Below are 23,308 nucleotides of genomic sequence, written 5' to 3' on the forward strand. Positions count from 1 at the left end.
CGTCTACGGTACCATGGAAGATCATGTGCCAAATTTCATTGAATTATTTACAAAATTGCGACCTGCAGTTTGATTACAAGCTTTGCAATCCCTATTTGGGGTTTCAGTTGTATGGGGGCTAGGTGAAATTATGGAACAGTCTTAACCATTTTCAATAGGTTTCGTCCTTGGAACAATAGAAGATTATGTACCAAATTTCATTAAATTTTCTTGATAAAATAGGTTAACATGGACGGACACACGGCCGGATTTGACTAAATCATCAAAAATGATTTTGAGCCGATTGGTATACTTAATTATGGGTATAGGACTAATATTATTGTGAGTTACAAACAGCAGCACAAACCCAATATACCCTCCCCACTAAAGTTGGGTAGGGTATAAAAATAATTCCTTCTGTTGATTGAAAAAAAAAACATTCTAAATTCCTTAATTAAAAATCACTTCACATTTATACCTTTGTTTTTAATGTATTATAACAATATATTATATTTATTTTATCTATATATTTAGTTTTTCTTGTCTTTTTTGTAATTTTTATATAATATAATAGTTGATGAATAGTTTTGGTTATACATATGTTTTAAAACAAATACAAATCATAATTTACATAAAATTTTCGCTTTCCAATGAATGAACCAAATCGTACATTTGATTGAAACAAGGAAACAAATAAACACATTTATTCTTAAACTTTGCTAAATACTATTAAAAATAATTATTGATTATAATATTTACAATCTCATTATTAATAATAATAATAAAAAACATAATAAATAATGCCAAAAAATAACATTTACAATTTCTTTTTTTTGGTTTTAACAAGACTAAAAATAGGCGTTAAAAATAAAAAACTTAACTAAAACAAAAAAACACAATTAAGTACAAATATTTAAAATGATCCCTTTAAAATGTTTATTGAATAGCGGAGGATCTGGTTTTTGTTTTATTAATTAATATTCTAAAGTATTTATTATAAGGAGTAAGTTGTTTAGACTAAACAATTTTCTCTTTGTAAAAAAAACCTTTTTAAATTTGTTAATTTTATATTAAACTAAGTTAAAACAAATTTAAGTTAAAAAGTATACACACACACATTGAGAGTTAAAGACTACCGACTAATTATCATTTATGTTTCTGTTTCTTCTTTTTTGTTTAAATTTGTTTCTATATTAGAATATCATCACTGTAACTAGACACACATACATTTGCATTATTGGAACGGTACGGATTTTTCGACATCATGGCGGTCGTTGTCAACGCAGTCGTCTTTCTAAAACGGTTCGTTGAATGGGAATGTTGTTGTTGCTGTTGGGAATTTTGGCTGTTAAGTTGTTGTTGTTGTTGGTGGTGGTGATTGTGTGTAGTTTGATTGTGATTGAGCAAACGTCATTTCTTCGTATTAATACTTGGTTTGGGCAAAGAATTGATGAACGAGGTGTGAGTGGGTATGGCTGGTGCTACAAACCCCAAGTCGGGTATAAGGGCTATACTGGGTGCTACCTTCGCTGAGCCTATAGATTGGAATTGATTGCTTTTGGAGGCGTTTGCTGCTGCCGAAAGGCGTTCAGGAGTAGGTACTGGTGCTGTGGAGAAGTTTTGCATAACATGTATTTGCTGCTGATAGACATTGTTATGTGGCTGCTGCTGCATTTGTTGGATGTTGCCAGGATTAAAAGATGGTAAATTATTTGCTATTTGGTATGGCTGTTGAGAGATGTTGTAGTTATTGTTGTTGTTGTAAAGAGATTTTTGAGTTGGATTAATTGCTGCAGCTGCTGAGGGTACATTTAAGGGTCCCTTGTGATACATACTTAAGGGATTATTATAGAAATTAGCATTTTGCCAGGCACCACTATTAAACTGAGGAACTCGATATGAGGCGGGCTGCTGTGTGGGCGGAGCACTCGATACAAAGTCTGACCATTCGTCATCATTATTGGAATTGTTGTGATGTGTGGCAGGAGGCATTTTATGGTTTACTACAGGCGATCTTTGTTTGAAAGGCGAGCCAGCTGGACTTTTGGCCAAAATATTATTATTGTTTGCCAATCTATTGGCAGATGCATTATTTGTTACGGTTACTGAAACAAAATCAGACCAGTCATCATCGTCATCATTATGATTGCCTTCCAACTCCTTATTGGCTACAGCGGCACTTATGGAGGGTGTGGAGGCCACTTGGTGGGTAGGAGTTGATTTTTGTGATGAATTTGAACCATTAGAGGATTTAAGAGATTTAGGCTCTGGGAATAACTCCTCAATGCGTGCCAATTCTTCAGGATTTATAGTAGCTGTAGAATCGCCCCATTCTATTTTTGGTTTCTGCTGTTCTAAGGATATGGCCTGAGGTATTAAAATGGCAGGACTTAAGATCATACCACCGTGAGAAACTGTTGTTGGTTTAGGTACTTCTAAAGGTTTTGTATTGCTAACAGCCAACGGATTCGCTGTTGGCATGTTTATTTCACTTGGTACTGATTGAAATTCGCTAAAATCATCACTAGATTCCTGCTCATCCTCTATTGCAACGTCTGTTTCAGCTGTACTTAAGATATTGTTTGTATTGATGCTGTTGTGATAATTTGCTTCAAATATTTCACTTTTATTTGTGACAGATTTACTGAGAGATTCCATGCTAAAAGGTGGATTATATTCCACATCTCTATATTCCTTTTTGACTACAGTTTCGTTTATTATAACACCCATGGCAGCCTTTTCGTAATCAAAATCTATAGGGGATACTTTCGTAGGTGATGACGATGTCGTTGATGCTGCTGTTGTAGATTTTGCTTCAAAATCATTCGTTTTGGGTGGTGTATAAATGTGAGTTTCTTTAAATGATCCTGTGAAAGTAGATGTTACGACCACTTCATTTATGTTAAGAGTATTTTTCAAATTTTCTTCAATATCTTTTATATCGAAATCGTCGAGATTACCAGCATTCTGTGAGGCTTCCAAATCCAAATTGTTTGAGGGTAGGGGAGACGAAAAATTCGGTACCGATTCCATTTCACTAATGGGTGGAGTTTTGGAAAATTTGTCCTCGTTGTCAAGAGGATTTTCAAAAATTGTTAATGATACTGGTTCTGCTGGTGGCGGCTCATTTGCTACAGAATGTACAGAGGTTGTTGGAGTTAAAGACTGTGCTACGGATGTTACAGTAGATTCTTTAAAAGCTGAAAAAGAATATTTTAATATTAAAATAAAATAATAAGAGAATATTGTTCCACAAACATTTACCTTCTGTTGTTTGCTCTTGAGTACTTGTTGGTTTCCAATCCAAATCGAAAGACTCATTTTTAACGCTGCCTGTTACTTCCAAAGTTTTAGTTGACTCTGAGATAATAATAGGAATGGGTTCCAACATTGCATTGGAATCAGCTGTATTGTTGGAGGATTGTACAGGTTTCATAGGCTTTAAAGGATTAAAACTCAGATTAGCTGCAAAACGCGGCAATGAAGGATTCCAATTTTCACCAAATAGCTTTAAGAAAGAGAAAACAATATTTATTGTAGAATAGAAAAAACTAAAACAATAAAATTTGCTAAATAAACTTACAATATTTCTTGAGTCAATGCCCAATGCTCTTATAAACGAATGACGTGTATCCGAATTTAGCCATTGATATTCTAAAGCCTTTGCCGCATCAATGGATGTGAAGGGTATATCTTGTATTTTTTCGGTTTTAGGTTTATCGACACTTTCGTCTGCTGCTTGAATTTTGGCCGGAGTAAACATTAATTGTAAAATTTTCGATATGCGTTCATTAAGATTATGTGTTGGTGGTGGAGCCGCTGTTGCTGCAGTGATATTTTGACTAGTTTTTGTTAGTGCTAGGCTGGAGGCAGTCGGTGTTATAGGTTGGGCTGTATTAAAATCACCAAAATCATCATCATCTTCTTCCACATCATTAACTTTTGTAACATTATTATTAAAAGTCGAAGCTTCTTTAGTTAATGTTGGTTCTGTTTTGGGGTTTACTTCATGTGATTCGAAATCGGCAAAATCATCAAATTCCTCATCAACGTTTAGAATATCAGGGGAGCTTTCCTTTGGTTCCTCAGTATTTTTTAAAACTTCATTATTTGCATTAAGCAAATTTTGAGTAGGCTTAGGAAATTCAGCAAAATTACCGAAATCATCTTCATTATTATCATGTTCTTTATTAACTGAATTAAAATCACCAAAACTATTATCTAAATGTGAGCTTTTCTTATTTTCTTCATTAAAATCTTCTGAGATGTTTACTTCAGTTGTTGTGTCTTGTGGAATTTCCTGAGTTTTAATTTCGTTTGCTAAAGCATTTTGTTTGGAACATTCTTCTAAGCTGTCGGGTAATGTGTTAGACTGTGACGTAAATTGTTCAAATTCATCCCCCTCTTCTGCTTTAAAATATGTTAAGGTGTTGTTTTCTTCAACATCTTCCTGTTTTTCCTTATTGGAATTTACATTTTTTGTAGTTTCCTTAGTTGTATTATAATTATTAAAATCATTAAAACCATTAAATTCTAAGTCGTCGTTATGTTGTTGTTTGCTATTAATGTCACTGACAGGTACTGTATTGTTTACAAAATATTGAGTTTCTGCAGGTGTCACGGACGTACTGAAATCTTGAAAATCTGCAAAATCTCCAAAATCATCATCATCGATACTGTTCGTATCGTCCTGCAATGGTGGCGGTATATCATAATTGTTTTGTATAAAACTATTGCTTGAGAATGACTTAAATTCATTGTCGTTATCATTTCCAGTAGAGGCAGACTCATTATTGTCTAAAGAATCCAAAGATTTAGCATCTACATCCTTAGAATCAACTTTTGTTAAATTCTCCATAGTCGAGGTTGTTTTTATCTCCTCGATTTTAAAATAATCATTTAAATTATCAGTTTCAATAAAATTTTTCGGTGTTTTTGGTGAATACAATTCGTCATCACTTAAATCATCTTCTATATCTTCAATGGACACCATATTTTGCATACAGTTAAGATTCGTTTTATTACTATTACATTTCACTTCAACGTCTGAAGTTTCAATCGTTAAATCTTTTATATTTTTACTTAAACCGGGGTTAGCTGTTAAATTGTTAAATTTGTCTGTGCTTTCCATTTGACTATATTCTTTTTCAAAATTATTGGTTTCTATTTGTAGACCCTCTGTGTTAGGTTGGTCATCTGTTGATTTGGTTTCCTCTTCCTTAGTTTCATCTTCGTATGTATTTTTTACTTCAAAATTGAATGCCTCAGTTATGTTTATAGTTTTTGTGGCATTTTTAGAATCTTTGCTGATTTTATTACCTCCTGGTGTTGCTGGTGGCGTTGACGACGAGGGTATTGTCGCGAGATTTTTAAGATTATCTTCTGGGGGCGGTATTATGCCATCGTAAATACTGACTGCTGGTAAATCACATTCTGAAGGTGGTCGTGGTGAAGGCAGAGGTTCTGAAAAAGGGAAAAATTATTTGGTAAATAGTTGTAATTACAATTTTTTATTTATTATATAATTTACCATTGGTATTTGCATCATCAACGGTTAGAAAGTCACCAAAATCATCGTCGACCACACCGTCAAGAGTGGGCGGCAGTACATCGACATCTTCATCATCTTCACCAAAATCAATGGGCGGTGGAGTACTGCATAATAGTGGTGGTATTGGTGGTACATTGACCATTTTTAAATAACCACTTAGTATAATAATAAGCCTGGCTTAAACAAATTGCAAGCTGCAAAAAACTTGGAGACACAGCACCAGAAACAAACCACAAACAGGAAGGGATGAGAAATGTATTGAATTGGCACAACAACAAGCGTACACACCCCGAAGAATGCTGGTTCAATTTAACTCGTACTTATTATTATATGTATGTATTATTTCAACTGCCAAGCTGCAAAGGTGGTTGAGTCATATGTTAACAACTTTTTATTTTAAAAAATTTTTCATAAATAATAAGCAAAACAAAATAAAAACACGAAACCAGGTGAAAAATGTTACAAGTTATAGAAAACCTTTAAAAATATAATGACGTCCTCAAAAAGTGAGTGGAAAACAAAAACAACAATTTCCTAATCTTAACATCAAAATACACACGTTAAATATTAACGAATAAAAAAAAAGAAACAAATGTTGAGAAATAATAAATAGTATTGTTAGATTAGCACTTGAGCTATTTAGTGGGTAATAAAAATTATTAAAATCAAAAAGAAAACACCAGAAAACAAATGAAATCAACAAAACAGAAAACATCAATAACATTCATTTTTTTTTGTCATACACTGGTTTGTTTTTTTTTTATTTTTTCATTCTAGTCTTTAGACAACACACCTTAAATATTTCCACATAAATTTATTAAATATTTGCTAATAATGTTAATAAGTGGCTTGTAAATGTCCTAATTTGTGGCTTGACGTTAAATTTTCTTAATATTTTTTTGTATTTATTCCATAAAATATTTTTTATTCCTCGTAATTGACACAACTTTTCCAATCCATTCACAAAAATACACTATACTAGGGTTAATACAAAAGAAGGTGTTAGCAAGCTGCATTTTATTAAATATTTTCTATAAAGTTTGACATTTTTACCAACATTTTAATATTTTTTATATATAGAATTTGACATTTCTATACACAAATATTGTGTCGGTAACAACATCTTATCTAAATTTCCTTGGGTGTACAGGAATGTTTAACTAGTACTTTTATTATCAGCTTTGTGTTGTGAAAAGTTATTAAATTATTGTGAATGTTTACAGTTTGAGAGCCTTTGTTGTTGAAAAATCATATGTTTTTGACATTTCTATTGTAAACAGGTGAATTCACAGTAAAGTTATTTTTCATTATTTAACAATTTCTTGTTAGTCGCATAAATATTAATAAAATATCAATTAAAATTATAAAATTTTGTATAGTTTTAATATGAGGCACGCTCAATTTTTGGCTCGTACTGTTTTGGTACAAAACAACAATGTGGAGGAAGCCTGTCGTTTGATGAATCGCATTTTGGGCAAAGAGGAAATTTTCGATCAATTTAGACGCACACGTTATTATGAGAAACCTTACCAGGTACAAAAATAATTTTGTCAATTTAATAATATAATAATTACTAAAACTTTTTGTTTCGTATTTTTTTTTTTGTTTTTAGGTCAGACGTCGTGTTAATTTCGAAAAATGTAAAGCCATCTACAATGAGGACATGAATCGTAAAATTCAATTTGTTTTGCGTAAAAATCGTGTTGAACCTTTCCCCGGCTGCAATTAAGTTAAATTTTTTGATGTGTTTATTGATTTAAATTAAGTCTTTTAAATTGTAAAAAAATATAAGGAACTAAAAAGTATAAAAATACGATTAGAAATTTTCTCCTCTTGGCAACTTTGGTATTCTGCATTTCGATTCGACTCTCCTCCACATAAACAACAATTTATAAAAACGTAGGTCCCAAGGTATATTAATTATCGTAACGCAGAATACATAATTCGTAAAGCATTGAAACGAAATGGAAAGAATTGCTTCTTCTTTTTCTTACGATTCAAATTTTTGTTAGAATACCTTTTTCGATCGTTGCTTAACTAATGCGTAAACGTAATCGAAATGCAGAAAAGGGGTAATTATAATTTTTGAAAATTGTCCATTCGATTTAGACCGTTCACACAGAACAAGTATCGACTTAAAAATACTAAAAGATAACAATTTGCCATTCCATTTGTATTTTTACAATATAATTTTCCAACCTTATTACATAAATAAAATAGATCTAGCCATGTCTGTCAATTTGAGTTGAGTTCCTAGAAGACCCAGATACCTACAATATTATACTTTTGAAAAGTTTACTATTTTTGATAAGTTTTTTTTCAGAAAGTATTGCAACTATCTTAAAAAATTTGTCCTGCTTTTAAAAATATTTGAAATTAGAATCTGTTTAAAAGTTCATATAGCTTCCATATAATTTAACATGACAACAACAGAAAATTGATTTATTGTTAATAAAAATTATAAATAATAAAAATATAAATCGTATTACTAACTAAAAACTTGATCGGTTCATAATTGACCCAGAAAAGGTCAACTCAAAAAGGTCAACGACTATTAATTTGTCACGGACTACATATAAAATTCAATTCCGAAAAACACTTTATTATAAAAAACTCATTAAGAATAATGATATGGTTATAAAATTATACTAAAATGTGTGTTGTACAAATAATTCTTTGAAATTTTGTTCTGAATCGACACATTATTGGTAATAGCTTCCATATAAAAAAAGCCTTCTTTTGAAAATCCCTTAATTGTAAATAACTCATGAATTAATGATATCGGGCTATATGTATATAACAAATCTTTTTATGAAACCATTTTTGTATCCTTTTAAATTGGAAACATTTTGAACGATCTCACTTAGAAAATGTGTTTATTTAAAAATTTAAATTACAAGTACCTATATTTGAGACCATAATTCAAACCAAATCTTTCTTAACTTTTGTTTAGATTAAATTTTAAATTTAAAAAAATTTTAAATTTCAAACTAAAAATTGAATCCTTTTTACATTAACACCTTTTTGCAATTTGGCCATATGTTTTTTTATTTATTTTTAAAAGGTACAAAAAATGTAACTTAACTTAATAATCATTAATTTACATACTAACGCCATATGTTTTCATCAACTCTCAAACCAAACCGATCCAATAAAATACTAAGGAGAGCTATGTACTACGACTGACAGAACAAAACAAGAAGGCAAAAATCCCATCACTACGGTTTTATAGAGCTAAAAATAGAATAACCACAAACCATTGTTTTTAAAGCAGGATAAAGGAATAAACACATATACATACACACACAAAGAGAGACACACACGTTAAAAAAATACATAAAAATAAAAGATATAAACACAAGCAAATAAAATAACAAAGGAAAACAACAAAATAACGTAATAAACATAAAAACGAAACCAAAATATCTAGAGAAAGTATAAAAACCCAACCTGTTAGTTACAAAGACACCAAAGACCAACAAAACATTCATTCATTCATTCATTCAACTTTTTCTTTCATATTTTTGTTGTCATTCAAAGAAAATGAAGTAAAATAACTAAGACTCACTCACTCAAACCATACGTATGAGGAATGTATGTTTGCATGTACTAGGTACATCGTAGGTACATCGAGTACAGTGAGATTCGTTTCTGAGAATAAAAATTTAATTTTATGGTGACCTTTTTTCATTAAATATATTCTTATTCATTATTAAACACATTTCTTTTTCACTGTCGTCTACTTAGAGTTATTTGTGGAAAGCTTTTTTTCAAGCTTTTTTATGTGTAAAGCTTTTCTTCTTATTTCATGAAAGCCAGCAGTTGTCATAGGTTCAGGAAAAACTAAAGGAAATTTTACAATATTATGGCTTTCGAATGTTTAAAGTCTTTTTAACACTCATCAACAACGGACGTAAACGCGAGAAACAAATAAAATCAAAAAGTGAAAAAAAATATATAAAAATAAAGTGAAATTTATTACTAAAGTCAAAAAGAATAGGAAAACGTAATTACTAACACAACACAAAACAGTTCAATAAATGTAAGAAAATAAAAACGGGTCAACCAAATATACTCTATAAATTAATTGATTAAATTTTAACTTTGAAACAAAAGAAATATACAAAAGACTATTATTAAAACACTAGGCGTATACGTGATAAAGTTTTATCTTAGCAAAAAAAAACCTCAAGGCGTATAATTAATATTTACTAATTATAATATTAAAGAACATTTTACAAATCTTTAAAAATAATTTAAAGTGTTAATTGATTTTTGTTCGGTAACTGTGTTATTAAACCCAAAGGACCTATTGTTTGTTAAAAATTTTAACGAAATCATCACCATCGTCATTATACTTACATATTTACATACATACATACATAAATCTCACATTTTGTATGGAATTATATAGAATTTCATTTAGATTTTCTCCTCAACTAATATCAGCATTATGTACACACAAACACATTGTCATAAACTTTTTGTATTCATTTATATTGTATAAACTTTATTATTATTTTTATTTTAAATGTTTTCTACCTAGATTATGTGTTTCTGTTTTTTTTTGTTATAAAATCTAAAGGAAACACAACAAGACCTTATATTATTATTGTTGTATTACGAACGTTGTTATATGAATATTTATTTAGGTAAATCAGTCATTTAAAGGTATTAAATTTTTAAAATAATATCCTATATTTTGAGCTTAGTTTTTAAAGTTGATTATTTGTTAAATTTTTATTAAAAAAGTGTCGAAAAACGTTTGAAAAAAAAAAACTTTTCTATTTCTAATATTTAATAGTATAATGATAATTGGGTCGGCGCCGTTAAAGTTTAACCTTGTAAAAGAAATATTTTTTCCTCTACCATCATAAATAGTTAAAGATGTTTACGTTATTATGCCTTTGAATTATTTTTTGTTAAATTTTCAAAATTATTATCATACATTCTACTCCAAAGAAATATCTTTAGCTGAATGTCATTGCTAAGACTATTTTACATGTAGAGGATGATTTAAGATAATAATTAAAGAAGGACTTCAATAAATAACATTTTTATTTTAATGTTATAAAAAGTTTTACTCAACGTAAATCATAACTTTGAAATCGGAATTCAAATGAATTTTTTTTAATTTTTAAAGTGATTTTATTTTTGAAAATATTTTGAGTTTGATTTATCCATGTCTATCCGACAATCCATCTGTCTGCCTGTCTATCCGTTTGTATGCTGAAATCAATATTTATCTAAACTTTTATATAAAGTCCACTTACGAAAATTACTTATGCTATATATAAACGGTTGTTAGATCTTACAACGTTGTCAGTAAAATGTGCAGAAAATGTCTAATAACAGTGTAAACTTACAAAATTTTGTCTTTCAATATTGTCAGTAATGCCTTTTCTGACAATGTTGTAAAAGAAAAATTTAAAATTCAGACGATTGTTAGAAATTTTTTAAACATTTTACTGACAACGTTGTAAGATCTGACAACCGTGTAATCACGGCTATTAGTTGTAAATAATTCAGTGAAAATTTTTCCCTATTGGTCCACTATTGCTTATAGCTACCATAAAAAAGACTCTTCCAAAAATCACTTTATTGTAAATAAATTAAGAATTAATAATGGTGTCGCGAGATATATACAATCTCGCAACAATTGTTATACCCTACACCACTTGAGGGGGAAGATACAAAAATATTCGTCCTATACCCACCTTAAAGTAAACCAATCGGCTTAAAATCGTTTTCTAAGTCGATTAAGAAATGTCCTTTCGCCTGACTGTCTATGTAAACCTTGTGCGCAAGGTAGAGGACGCAATTTTCAAGATAATTTTATGATATTTGGTATACACTCAATTCATACTTATTTTAACTAGATTAATGTTGACATTTAATAGAAAGCACAAAAACTTTTTATTTTTTCCCAGTGTGTAAATTTTATTTTTTCCTTAAAGATCCTTACTAAATAAATGTTTAAAACATATTATTTGAATTAAGACTTAAAATGTTTCTATAATTAAAGATTCATTATACAGGATATTTTCATTACAGTTGAATTAATAATTAATTAGCAGGAGAACCTAATTACAAATGTATGTATTACAAATATTTATGTATACAACAACATACAGACAAGTGTGAAAATGTGTGTGACATACATACATGTATATACATATGTATATAATTATATACATATATTTATGTACATATGTATGTAATTAATGTGCAAATTTCTTTTGAATTACAAATAATTTTTTCATTAAGACCTGGTTCACACTGCGAAACTTTTGTTGAGAAACTTTTGATTTTGTGTGTGAGAGAATGAGACGGTTGATGGTTCTTTCTCCTTCTCTCACACACAAAAATCAAAAGTTTCCCAAAAAAGTTTCCTAGTGTGAACCAGGTCTAACAAATAAATTAGTTTTATAAAATATGCAATGATTTAAAAGAGGAAAAATTATTGCATACTTTTAAGCTCTGTTAATACCTATGTCTACTTTTGTGTATATGAGTGTTAGAGAAGAAGAGTGGGTTTTTGTAACAGTATGTATGTATGAGTGTTAACTTCCGTTTTGCTAAAATCCCCCCATTTTTATTATTGTTTATTTTTTTATTATTTTACAAGCTTTTTATTTTTATTCGTTGATTTATTTGCTGTTTTATATTTATTGTGTTATTTTTTATATACATACAAATATTATGTGTTTAAATTTAAATGTTTATTTGGCACAAAATATTTTTTAAGAAGATTTTTAATATATAAGTTTGAAAATATTGTGGTGTTTTGGATTGTTTATTATAAAGTCTTGTTATTGATTTACAAAATTATTACATTTCTTTTCTATTTTTAGCCAAAAAAAAATTATAAGAAAAGAAGACAAACAAATATTAAAAAAAAAATCATTCTAAACATTATAGCTACAAGCTAAAAAAGTTATATTTACTCAACCATAGTATGGAAAATATTTGTTTAGTTTTCTTTTGCTGCCATTTACATGCATATGTATGTACTTATCTGTTTTTCTATTACAAATTAAAACATACACACATACTCACCTGTCATGGTAGTAAGCGTATTTAAAATAAAATACTGAGAGACCTTTAGGGTCGTTATATTTGCATAGACTTGTAGTGGTTACATTTGTTTGTTTTTTAACTTTGTTGGGTCCACAAGCTAGTCAACAATAGACAACTGAAATATATAGTCTTAAAATATCTACATAATGACAATAAACAGAAATGGAAATTTCTGTAATTTTTAAGTATTTTTTATTTTCAAATTTTCTACACTGAAAATAATCCATGCTCAACTTTACGAAAAAATTTTCGTAATTTCCATTTTCGTAATATTTACAAAAATTTCGTGTAAAATACGAAATATTATTTAATAAATATTATTACTAAAAATAAAACTACAACATTTTTATAAAATTTAAGAAAAAGTATAATATTATTCACGAATTATTTTCATAAAAAAATTGAAAATTCGTGTGGAGAATAATTTTAAACTAAATTTAGAAAATTTATTTTAAAATGAACAAAAATGTTTGAATAAATTAATATTTCGTAAATTTTACCATATTTATTCAAAATTCCCTTTTTTCAATTTATGTAAATTAATTTTTTTCAAGAACATTTTGCATTATACTAAAATATTTCGTACATATTACGAAAGAATTTCGTGGTGCGAAACAACGAACAATTCGTACAATGTACGACATTTTTCGTATTTTTCAAGAATATTTTGCATTATACTAAAATATTTCGTACAATTTCGTATATATTACGAAAGAATTTCGTGGTGCGAAACTACGAACAATTCGTACAATGTACGACATTTTTCGTATACATTAGGCATGGATTTTTTTCAGTGTATAAATAAATTATTAATTGGCAAGTAACTTAGTCTATAGGCTGGTTAATAAAATAGTCTAGTCTATAGATTACTCATTACATTAATTTATAGATCAGTATAAAGACCAATCCATAAACTAGTCCACAGACTATTCGAAAGCTCATGGACCAGTCTATGAACTATGTAGATCATGGGCTAATATACAGGTCTATAGATCAGTCAATGTACTAGTCAATAGACTAGTTTTTACACTAGTCGATCTATCAGTATAAAAACTTGACCATAGGCAAGTCAATAAACCAGTTGAAAGACTAGATCATAGGGTGGTCAATAGACTAAGAAGAATTCTTGCCAATATACTTGTTCATACACTGAAAATAATCCATGCTTAACTTTACGAAAAAAATTTCGTAACTTCTTTTTTCGTAATATATAAGAAAATTTCGTGTATAATATGTTTTTTTTTAAAAAACATAAAAAACATAAAATTTTTTTTTTTTTAATTCGGAATCTTTTTCTAAATTTAAAATAATTGTTTTAAAAGAACTAAAATATTTGTTAAAAAAAATAGTAAAATGAACAAATTTTTTCTAAAATTATATAAAATTATTTTGCATTTTATTAAAATATTTCGTACAATTTCGTATATATTACGAAAGAATTTCGTGGTGCGAAACCACGAAGCATTTCGTACAATGTACAACATTTTTCTTGTATATTAGGCATGGATTATTTTCAGTGTAGAATAATCTTCTTAAATAGTGAAGTCGTCTTAAAAAACAAATTTGAACATGATTAACATTTACAGACAAGAGCAACTAAATAGCAACACAATGCTTTAAAATATTCAAGCAATCTAAGTTAGAAATAAAATTTTAACCTTAAATATGCTGTAATTTCTCACTTTTCTGTTTTAAAAGTAACTGATACCCCAGCTCAGTTTGCTAGCAGGTTGACAGGACACTCAATAATAGCATTCTTCCTTTTTCTATTTTTACTTTAGTAATTTTTCATGCTTGAAGGGGTTTTAAGGCTGAAAAAAATGCTATTTTTAAAATTCCCAAGAAATACAAGTTTCCTTTTTCTACATTTCTTGTTGTTATTGCAAAATTAAAAGTTAAGAAATATGAATGTACAACTGGCTATATAAAAATACAAATGAAAAAAAGAAACTTTGTTACTTTCTATTTCATTCCCATTATAATTTTTCTTTCTTTTTAGCTCATTAAATTAATCATTCAACAAAAATGAATTTACATAATCCGGCTTTTGTACTGGGTCTATTTACAGTATGGTTGAGTCTGATGGATTTCACTATGTCCTTTCCCGCATTGGTAATGCCACGTTTACACAGTAAGTATTGAAATTATTAAATATTTAAGCTTTCACTTCGTATTAAAAATATATTCGTTATTATAATTTTGTATTATTATTGATTTACTCAATAAAATGAATTTGAGTTTTCTATAAATTGCCATTGAATACAATTTGCATAATTTTAATTGCTCATCTTTGTTGGATTTTTTCTTTGTATTCTTGTCTTAACAAATAAGTGGATTATTTATTGATTTCCTTTAAATTTTCCATTTAATTTTTTTCTGTTTAAGAAAGAAAAGGAGGAGTAAAATAATAACAAGAAAAGTAATTTGTTATTGTAAATGTTTTCGATGTTGTAGTTTGTGATTTATTTGTTTGTGTATTTGTTTTAAATTATAGTTTGTATTAGTTGGCTTTAATCCAAATACAATTATTCTATTCTCAAGATTTTTTTTAAACATTGGGTTGTTTTAACCCTTTTAAAACAAATGTTGTTGTTATATTTACGTTATTCGGTTAGTTTAGGGAAACAATAACAAATTATAATATAAGTATGTAATGTAATTGCGGTTTACTTAACTTCATTTTCTTTGATAAAGAAAGAGTAGGGAGAGTTAAAAAGGTCTGAAATTAATTTAATTTTAGATAGATAGATATTTATATTGATAGGTAGATAGATGGATATATAGATAGATAGATAGATAGATAGATAAATAGATAGAAAGATAGATAGATAGATAGATAGATAGATAGATAGATAGATAGATAGATAGTTAGTTAGTTAGTTAGATAGTTAGATAGTTAGATAGATAGATAGATAGATAGATAGATAGATAGATAGATAGATAGATAGATAGATAGATAGATAGATAGATAGAAAAGTTTCATGCAGAATTTGAAGATTTGTCAGATATACGCCACACAGCGTCATAGATGATGGTAGATAGATAGATAGATAGATAGATAGATAGATAGATAGATAGATAGATAGATAGATAGATAGATAGATAGATAGAGAGATAGATAGATAGATAGATAGATAGATAGATAGATAGATAGATAGATAGATAGATAGATAGATAGATAGATAGATAGATAGATATATAGAAAGCCTCATAGATGAAAGTTTGCCCTTTTTTCTTCAAAGTGTTCAGATTACCAACAATATAATAGTCGCGTTTTAAATAAATGTATATTCTCTCAATTATAATTATCCTTTTAAATGGAATTTAAATCATTTAAGTATTTAATTTCCCAATTAAATTCAAACAAAAAGCTTTTTTTCTATACACTGCAGACAAATTGATAATCTGTTTAATTTCCTTTTAGTGGGTTAAAAGTTCATTATGAAATTTACACAGATACTCTCACATACTTACAGATATATTATCAATTTATCATGATTGTGTTGTTTTTGTAACAATAAAAATTTATACATACAGAATTTGTGTGTATGTCCTTTTACCCCCTTTTTTTGGATTATTTCTTAAGAAACCAAGGACAGTCATGCAAATAAATTTCTCCTTATTACAGTCAATATGAAATTGTGCTTTAGAGTATTACGATTATAATGCGTAGTAAAAAGAGATGTTAAAAAATTTAAAATATACAAATTATAGAATGAAATCTGTAATTTTGTAAAATTGGTGTAAATATCAATAGAGACTATTACATGTGTTGTTAAGCTATTAAGTAAATGGTAATTTTTGGTAATTGTTGGTGTTTCATACTACCAACTATTGCAACTCACTGTTGTTATTAATGCAAATTTATTCATACATAATAATTGTATAACTGTGTGTAACAAAAGGATCTTTTAAGGATTCGATTTGTAATAAAATAAAGAAACATTTTCTATAACAAATCATAGAATCTATAAAATGTATTTCACATTTATTCGTATTATAAAAATGCCATAAATTTTTATACCCTACACTACTATAGTGGGGAGGGTATTATACGTTTGTGCTGATGTTTGTAACATACAAAAATATTGGTCCAATACCACCCTTAAAGTATAGCGATCAATTCAGAATCATTTTTTGAGTCGATTAAGACATGTCCGTCCGTCTGTCAGGCTGGCTATCCATGTAAAACTTGTGTGCAAGGTACATACCGCAATTTTCAAGATAATTTGATAAAATTTGGACCAAGCATGTGCACAGGGACGAAGCCTATTGAAAATGGTTGAAATCGGTCCATTATTTCACCTAGCCCCCATACAAACGTACCTCCCGATTTGAACTTTTTATGCCATACAAACCCCCCCTCAAAAAATGTCTTAAACGTCAAAAAACTTGTACCCATTTGTATCGCAATGAAACTCAACAAAACTAACTGTTATCTAAAAATATATCCTTTTCCTGAATTTACCGAGGATCGGTCCATATTTGACCTATGTATATAAAACCTCATTTAGAAATTTTAGTTTTTTTTTATCAAATTGCTTAAATATTTTGAATTTATAGCAATATTCAAAATAAAAGTTTCTTAATAAAAAATAAAAATGTTAAAAATATACTCATGGTGTAGGGTATTATATGGCCATGCCCGACTATACTTTCCTACTTGTTTTTTTAATATTTTGCATAATATTTTACAAATATTGATTTAAACGATACAAGGGAATAAAAGTATCAGCTGAAGTATAACATAATAACGTATGTAACTTTAAAAAAAGGACCTTTAGAAGTTAACAAAAATTAAAATAAATTTAAATTTATTTGTTGTATATTTAACAATTTACACCTAGGAGATATTTATTAATACATTTTGTTGTTTTTATTTAGAGAAATATGTATGTAAATTTATATATATTTTATAGTGGTTTAAAAATAAAACTACTAAATAGGCACAACTGTCGTAAAGCGATTACACATGAATTGACTAATAGATATTTGTCATCGTCATATATTAAGCATGTTGAGTATCTATTTAAAACCGACTCAAACATGCTGACATTTAACAGCATGTGTGAAAGTGTTCCTGCCATTGTGTTGAATGAATGGGTCTTGTCTAGCTAATAGACATTAGACGATATAGACTTGTCGTACATTATTGTTTTCATAGATTTTTACTGCACCATTATAAAATAATAGCAAAGTGGATTACACTGATTACTGACACATGTCTTCTTATACCACATTTCTGTTGTTTTTCCATTGGTTAACATATATATACACATACACATATAAAGCTACAGTTTTGTTCGTTTGAATAAAGGCAGTTTAAGGTATTTTTCTAAAAATATAAACTTTAATTTAATTTTCTTCAGTGTGTGTGTTTTTTGCGTTGCTGCTTAACAGCTTAAGTTTTATACAATAATTTTACCACCCACCCACAAGAATTATGTTAATAATGTTACAAAAACTGTCAGCTTAATTTGAAATGCGTAATATTATCATGTTATTTTTAAATGAAAAACACATTTTTATTTTAAATTTCCAGGATCCGTCGAAGCAGAATTGGAAACAAATAACAAGAATATGGGTTTTCCACAGGTAAGTTTAGGTTACACTTATTTTACAGAGTATAATCTAATAATAAAATCAATAATTTGTTTTTAACCCTAAGACTGATGATGATGTTTTACAATTGGAACAATTACGTGAAGTTCATAATGACGAGATGGGCAACTTTAATCATCAAAAGAAGGATGAATTAGTGGCTGATGAAGTGGTTCCTTTAGCTGTGCAAGATTCTTTACCCGAACTGGAACAACAGTTAGAATCAGCTAAACCAGATATACCAAGCACTCAAGGTCCTGCCCAGGTTGGTGTGGAAAATGTGGGTGAAACTCCGGAAGTACCGGCCAATGAGCCCAAAGGCATGGGTGCCCACCGTCCACCCACTTTACAGATACATGATGGCGGCAAAGTTGAAAATAATGGTGACAAACCCAAAGCAAAGGTAAATGTTGTTAATAGTTCTTCCAAATACTTTCCAAATTTTCAGTTGAGAGGAACTTTATAATGAACAAACTGCTTCTTAGTGCCGTTTGGGTGGTATGCATGGAGCCGCACGTTTAGTCTATGGCCAAAACCCCGAAGTTCTTCCCACAACTACTGCTTCCACCACAACATCTACTACAACCACCACTACCACAACAACACCAGCTCCTGAAGCAAATTCTGCCGGTTCGGCCGAAGATGAGACGGACGATGATGAGGATGACAGTGATGATGGTGGCAATGAAGATGAAAAATCTTCAGATACAGTAGATGAAGCCGTGGAAGCACCAGTAGAGGGACCATCTGAAAATCAAACTCCCCCTGAGGGCGGGGAGGCCCCTCAAGAAGTGCCAGAAGCACCTGAAAATCAAGAGTTACCCGAGGAAACTCCCGTTACACCAGCACCAGCTCCTCCACAACTACATCCCATGAGACCCATTAAATCCAATAAGAAAACTAATAAAGAGGAAGAACCCGAACGCCAGCTAATAGGTGATGTTATTGTAGATGAATCGGCTCTACGTAAATCAGCTGCTCGTCGTTCGGTTGCCCATATGACTCCCAAGGTTTTTATATACATATAACATAAGAGCATTTAAGAGTTTCTTTAAAATACTAGATCTAGAGTTCCTCGTTATGATATATAGAGGATTTTTAGTTGGCTTTAGATGCATTCAAATAAAACCCAATCGGCTTAAAATATACAATTATTACAATTACAAACAGCAAACAAAATTATTTTGCACTCAAAATATAACCAAAAAAGCTTTATTTCGTTCTTTTCTGATTTCCAAAGCTTTTAATACAAACAAGTAAAATCTATAAAAGCGTTAAAACTAACAATCTATATTTTAAATTTCCCTACAGACCGCTGAGAGTTTGTTGAGACATGGCAATGGTCAATATTCCTCATTCGATATGGCTCAATATGTTTTCTGGACAGGCGATGAGGCTGGTGTGGCAAGAGCAGTAGAAGAGTTAATACAACAGGATTTGGTAAATTTTAAAGTTTTGGTTATAATTTTCAATATTTATAAATTTGTTCGAAAATTTCAGATGACTCGTGAAGATGCTCTGAAATTCTTGCATGAAATACGTGTCGGTATTGAGTATTTGCAAAAATCCTATGCAAATCGTATATTCCCCGAGGAAATCAGACACAATACCATTAAGGTTAGTAATTGTTTTTCCAGAAAAACATTCAATTTTTTAATATTTACTTTGTATCTTACAGAAAAGTTATATACCCCAGACATTGCCTACCACAACAACCACCACATCCACTACCACCACAACTGTTAAACCAACTTTACCTTATTTGAATTTGGAACAGAATGTCGATACCGACAGTATAAATCTTGCTAAAACATTGGACAGTATTTCTTTGTGGCACAAATTACAGGCCATGAATAATGCCGAAGGCAGACAAGGTATGTATTGCTTATTTGTGTATAAAAATCTTTTACAAGACCTATTTACTTATGACGTTTTACCAACTAGATATTACAGAATATGAAAGCGAAACTAGACGTCCGAAAATAACCGACTGTCAGCATAAGGAATATAATTTGGAGGAAATTATCTACAAATTAGCTCGGGTAAGTGTGAGAACTATGATTATAAATGCCAGATAATGATCATACTATCAGAAAGTCTTTTCTGATCATGCTATCTCCATGTGAATGCTGGTAGACTCTAATAAGGTTATCTATATAAACGAAATCAGGCTGCAATCATCTTCTTTTCTGAAAACTTTTCAGACTCTGATCATCATACCTTAATCAATTTTTCTCTATAAAAAATAAACTAAACTGTGATCATAATCTTTTACAGAAGGGAAATCACACTGTAATCTGTCTTATTCTAAAGAAAAGAAGACACACTCTGACGATCTGATTACCAATAGAAAAGATGTCTGACTTTGATTATTGCCACCATTGTGATCAGAAATAATCAGACTTCCTATAATAATTTTAAAAGACAACATTTTTGACTCTGATCACATTTTCTTCAATATAAAAGATGTCGGGATCTTATTGTTTTTTGCTATTATAAAAATGTGTCAGATTTTTGATCGCTTTTTAAAATATAAAATTTGATTCAAATCATCATTTACACTATTTTTTTATAGAAAAGAAGTCAGACTGTAATCAGAAATAAACCAATTTCTAATCATATGTTTATATAGGAAAAAAGTCACACTGTAATCGTCATTTTCTGTTCAGACTCTGGCCATCTTTTTCTAGAAAAAAATTTCAGAATTTGATCACATTCTTCTGAAGAAAAAACGTCAGATCGCCTCTTCTCATTTTCTAATAGTAAATATGACAAAGTGCGGATCGGAGTAAGGTTCAGGTTATACTCTTTAAAGAAACTGATCTATAGGCTAAATGTTAGCATTTACTTAAAATTTTTATAATTTTTAATTTTGATTACATTCTTTTATTGAAAAGATGTCAGACATCGCTTTTTCTCACTTTTCAATAGAAAATAAGACAAAGTATAGCTGTCATTAAAAGATGGCCGATCGATGTCAGGTTCAGGTCATTACTTCTTTCGATTTCGGAATTTGATCATATTTTCTCATTGAAAACTTTTCAAACTTTAACATTCTTTTAAAGACACTAATATAAATGTTGGTATCTACTCAACATTTTTATTATTTTTCATTTTAGATAATGTTTACAGAATCTTTAGCTCATGGAGATGAAGCTCAAAGAGAGATACAAAAACTAATGGACTTCTTTGAAAGAGAACATGAATTGGGTATCATACCATTGGACTTAGAACAGAAAGTTATACGTAAGTTCAAACACATTATATTCACAATAAATGTTTATTTATAAAAAAATATATCGCTTGTTTTCAATATATAGATGTCCTGTTGCAAGCTTTATCTGATACTTTAACCGAAAAGCCTGAATTGTGGCCCGCAGCACAATATCCCTACAATCGGCTCTTGCGTTCATATGCTCATATGAATTATGCCCGACCCAGTCCCTCTAATGTTTAAAACATTGGAATGAATGACACTTTGTCAAAATAAATATAATATAATATAATACAACTATAATCAAATCAACCAAGTTACAGCATACAAATTTATATTCTATATTAAAGAAATCAATAAAATCAAAAACACTTTTTTAAAGAACGTAAAAGATAAAAACTCCATCAAGTTAACACCAAACTCTAAATCTGATACAGGCGCTTAATTAATAGAAAAAGCTTTTTTCCAAACAGCTTTAGAATGTGTGTTAAAATATTTTTTTTAAATCACTCACACTCACGTGCTAACTCCGTATTAAATAAAAAGGATGTAAAGAATTTATTGAAAGAATAGGATCAAAATCAAAATGATTATATTTATATTTAAAAATAAAAAAATATATTAAAATATTGTCCTTATATGTATATTATCAAATAATATATTGTAAATTAATTAGTTAATCTTTTGTTTAATGTATTGGTGTTTTAAAAACACTAAAACAATTTTATAATTTATCATTGTTTTCTTTAAAGCGTTCACATTATGTGGAGAGTAAAAATGAGAATTTCATTTTGTTTTGTGAATTAAAAATAACTGGAGATAAACTCATAGAGTTTAAAGAATCACAAAAAAATAACCTTTATGTGAGCACATTATTGATATACTTTTTTAAAACGTAGATAAATTCACCGTATTATTTATTTTAACTCAAATTTATTGTAAACTATTATGAAAATATAAAATTCCAGGAATTTTTTAAACAAATGTCAGACTAATTGTTATGAGCTTTATATGTCACATTGTATAATTGTAAATGAAATTTATTTTAATTAAATATTATATATATTAAATCACAATTGTAGATAACAAGTATATTAGTTAGTAATACGGAGTTTAATCAAAAGGAAACAAACACTGAAACAAATTCTTAATAATTAAATTTAACATACAACTTTAAGAGCAACTAAAAATCAAATAATAATGAAATAGTTGTTAAATTAAATGCATACAAATAAACATAATTTTCCTTCCTTATATGTACTACTTTTGTTCTACATACAATACATACATATATTCTTATTTCTGTTTAAAGCTATAAACCAATAAAATATATAATAAACTAATTTTAGTTTTAGTTAATAATAAAAAACCATAAATATTTTTGTTTTCTTCTAATTGAATGTAAGAAGTAACTAACTAACTAACTAACTAACTAACTAACTAACTAACTAACTAACTAACTAACGAACTAACTAACTAACTAACTAACTAACTAACTAACTAAATAACTAACTAACTAACTAACTAACTAACAAACAAACAAACAAACAAACAAACAAACAAACAAACAAACAAACAAACAAACAAACAAACAAACAAACAAACAAACAAACAAGCTAACTAACTAACTAACTAACTAACTAACTAACTAACTAACTAACTGACTAACTAACTAACTAACTAACTAACTAACTAACTAAATAACTAACTAACTAACTAACTAACTATCTAACTAAATAACTAACTAACAACCAAGCAAACAAACAAACAAACTAACTAACACAGCTAACTAACTAACTAAATAACTAACTAACTAACTAACTAACTAACTAACTAACTAACTAACTAACTAACTAACTAACTAACTAACTATCTAACTAACT

General features: G+C 28.9%; 3 protein-coding genes across 4 annotated transcripts; 2 read left to right on the forward strand and 1 right to left on the reverse strand.

Annotated features, from left to right (window-relative positions):
* Positions 1 to 839: 839 nt before the first annotated feature.
* LOC111687872 (aftiphilin) lies at positions 840 to 6,510 on the reverse strand. Its single transcript, XM_023450350.2, has 5 exons — positions 6,324 to 6,510; positions 5,510 to 5,886; positions 3,563 to 5,442; positions 3,244 to 3,487; positions 840 to 3,179 (listed from the first exon to the last, which is right to left on the reverse strand). Exons 2-5 carry the CDS (start codon positions 5,670 to 5,672, stop codon positions 1,390 to 1,392), a joined length of 4,077 nt encoding a protein of 1,358 aa, XP_023306118.2. The 5' UTR covers positions 5,673 to 5,886; positions 6,324 to 6,510; the 3' UTR covers positions 840 to 1,389.
* A 264-nt stretch (positions 6,511 to 6,774) lies between these two features.
* Positions 6,775 to 7,341, forward strand: LOC111687870 (28S ribosomal protein S21, mitochondrial). Of its 2 annotated transcripts, XM_023450347.2 has the most exons (3): positions 6,775 to 6,854; positions 6,910 to 7,063; positions 7,143 to 7,341. In XM_023450347.2, exons 2-3 carry the CDS (start codon positions 6,917 to 6,919, stop codon positions 7,257 to 7,259), a joined length of 264 nt encoding a protein of 87 aa, XP_023306115.1. In that variant the 5' UTR covers positions 6,775 to 6,854; positions 6,910 to 6,916; the 3' UTR covers positions 7,260 to 7,341. The 2 variants fall into 2 exon arrangements, with proteins under 2 accessions (XP_023306115.1, XP_023306114.1); XM_023450346.2 differs by having other exon boundaries at positions 6,828 to 7,063.
* Positions 7,342 to 9,400: 2,059 nt separating this feature from the next.
* LOC111690898 lies at positions 9,401 to 22,795 on the forward strand. The gene is made up of 11 exons (XM_046949818.1): positions 9,401 to 9,572; positions 14,610 to 14,741; positions 18,153 to 18,205; positions 18,279 to 18,614; positions 18,697 to 19,221; positions 19,523 to 19,651; positions 19,712 to 19,828; positions 19,890 to 20,085; positions 20,156 to 20,253; positions 21,331 to 21,457; positions 21,532 to 22,795. The coding sequence occupies exons 2-11, from the start codon at positions 14,636 to 14,638 to the stop codon at positions 21,666 to 21,668; spliced, it is 1,824 nt and encodes a 607-aa protein (XP_046805774.1). The 5' UTR covers positions 9,401 to 9,572; positions 14,610 to 14,635; the 3' UTR covers positions 21,669 to 22,795.
* The last annotated feature ends 513 nt before the right edge of the window (positions 22,796 to 23,308 follow it).

This window comes from Lucilia cuprina, chromosome 4 (assembly GCF_022045245.1).
Source record: "Lucilia cuprina isolate Lc7/37 chromosome 4, ASM2204524v1, whole genome shotgun sequence".
Lineage (NCBI taxonomy): Eukaryota > Metazoa > Arthropoda > Insecta > Diptera > Calliphoridae > Lucilia > Lucilia cuprina.